This window comes from Habropoda laboriosa, unplaced genomic scaffold (genome assembly GCF_001263275.1).
Source record: "Habropoda laboriosa isolate 0110345459 unplaced genomic scaffold, ASM126327v1 scaffold578, whole genome shotgun sequence".
NCBI lineage: Eukaryota > Metazoa > Arthropoda > Insecta > Hymenoptera > Apidae > Habropoda > Habropoda laboriosa.
Window position 1 is genome coordinate 1,121,378 of NW_017100941.1, and position 2,323 is coordinate 1,123,700.

The 2,323-nt window shown below is 27.1% G+C and overlaps 1 protein-coding gene across 1 annotated transcript in view; it reads left to right on the forward strand.

Annotated features, from left to right (window-relative positions):
• Nucleotides 1-2,323, forward strand: part of LOC108577577 (ER membrane protein complex subunit 1) — a 5,841-nt gene that overhangs the window by 684 nt on the left and 2,834 nt on the right. The window contains 4 exon segments of the mRNA XM_017940759.1: nucleotides 124-307; nucleotides 1,069-1,224; nucleotides 1,460-1,787; nucleotides 1,872-2,175. Coding sequence (XP_017796248.1) covers nucleotides 124-307; nucleotides 1,069-1,224; nucleotides 1,460-1,787; nucleotides 1,872-2,175 — 972 coding nt within the window.

Sequence of the window (2,323 nt, forward strand, 5' to 3'; positions counted from 1 at the left end):
TACAAATTTATTAAAAGTATCTTTATAATTATTTAGTTAATGCAACATGATCCTGTTATGTCATATATGTAAAATTATAAAAATATAAATACTAAATATAAAAGTGTATATTTATTTATTTAGGACAAATATTATGGAGACGTGTATTGGAAAAGGGATATGCAGGTCAAATTCGAGCAATAGGTGGAATTTCAGATGGAGATCTTATTTCTGTAAGTGGAGGTGTACCAGCTATTGTTCGTGCATGGGATTTAGCTACTGGACATATACTTCATGAATGGCCAATAGCTGAACAAAATCCTGATAGGTCAGTATTACATTTTAATCCTACATATTTTAATGAATTAACATTGCATATTTAAGTTATAGAAAATTAATTACTTTTCTAAATAATTTGATTGTTGAAAGAAAATTTTTATATTATTTAATACAAAATCACATCATATATTTAGAAATATACATCTTAATATGTGTTATAGTTTTATTAACACAAATTATGTTCTCGTGAAAAGATTGTAGTATATACAATAAAATATAATCATAATTATTGGTTTTCAGACGTTTCTCTCCATTTATATCCTTTTCTACACTGGGATTGTATAGTGCTAACAGGTTTCCTTATCCTTATTTAATGCACAATCAGCAATATGTTTTTATATACTAGGGGTTCATATCTCACAGCAATGTTATTATACTTAATGTTACTTTTATGTTGTTCCATATTTATCAATTACTTTCAGTATAAAGAAATCTGCAAAATATTTCTTTAAAACAAAATGCAACAAAAAATGAAAAATTTTTGATTTAAAAACAAGGTGACTTCAGTAAATAACTAATGTAAATTATCATGTTTTTCAACCATGTTTCATAGTGTATATTTTATAAATATGAAATCTTTTTACATTTTGGATAGGAAAACCTTATTTTATATTCAGAAATATTTCATTTGTTAATTATATCATATTTTACAAAATAATTTATGTACAAAAGTATCAGTAAAGATAATACATATAACATTTTATGTCTTTCTTATACTAAGGTTACTAATAAGATTTTTTTCCTGTACAGAATTAAGGATGTGATGTGGTACATAAAAGATGGAACATTATATCATATTTTACCAAACTATTATAATAATGTAGAAGTAACATCTTACGATAGTAAAACAGGAGATAAATTAAAAACAATTAAGGTGCCTGCACCATTTATAAGAGAAGCAACAGAGTAAGAATTTTTGTTTATATGCTATAAATGTATTATATTGTAAACTTAAACATATTTAAAACTTTTTAGAAGCGGGAATTGCTTGTGAATGTTTATTACGAGTGACTGAGTTTCGAGTTAGTAGTAGTCGTTGAGTCGAGCATTATGTTATATGTGTTGAATATTGTGTTGTCTGAATTATATATGGTGTAATAAACAAAACATTGATAAATTTCTGCTTCTTTTTTAATTATAGGTGTGTTCTGGCAGGTCCATATTTAGTCTGTTTAGAAACAGATGATGGTTCAGTAGCTTTACTGATTGTACTATATTTATTTAATGACAATATTGAGGGAAAACCAGTTAAAGCAAATTTTGCTACACAAGGTCCATATCACTTAGAAGCAGTGCCTGGTGAAGAACCCGTTGTAGTAGTTAGTGCAGACGGGAACCAAACGAAACGAATTCTTCTTGTTGGGAAGGCATCTAAACTTATTGAAAGAGATATAGCTGGAGATGCTATGCTCTATGTTGTTTCAGTTGATAACGAGAAAGTTCTTCTTGAAACAACATATAGAAACGGAGTATGTATTTTATACTTTAACTGTGTATCATAGGAAATATCTAAATATTATTTAATAATGATTATAAAAATGATTTAATTTTAGGTAACAGAAATTGTTGCTTCAGAACTCTTTACATCGAAATCTATGCCAAATTTGTCTACTAGTTTAACACATAATTTATTACTGTCACCAACAATTATGGCTTCTGTTTGTCCTAGACAAACAAAAGGTGTTACTTGTCGTCATTTATTAGCTTCAGAAGATTACAGTGTTGCAATGTTACAACATAATAAATTAGTATGGGCTAGAGAAGAAGCACTTGCAAGTGTTGTGGCAGCAGAAATTATAGAATTACCCATGTCAGATAGGGATCAAGCAATAGAAACAGAATTCGATCAAAAAGAGAGTAAGTATAAAATATATGTCATATTTGTGATAGCACAGAAAAAATATATATAAATTGAAGCAAATATTTTTATTTGAAATCATTAAACACATGTTCATAAATTCTGCAAACATTAATAATTACAATATTAAAAATTCGCATTGAAATT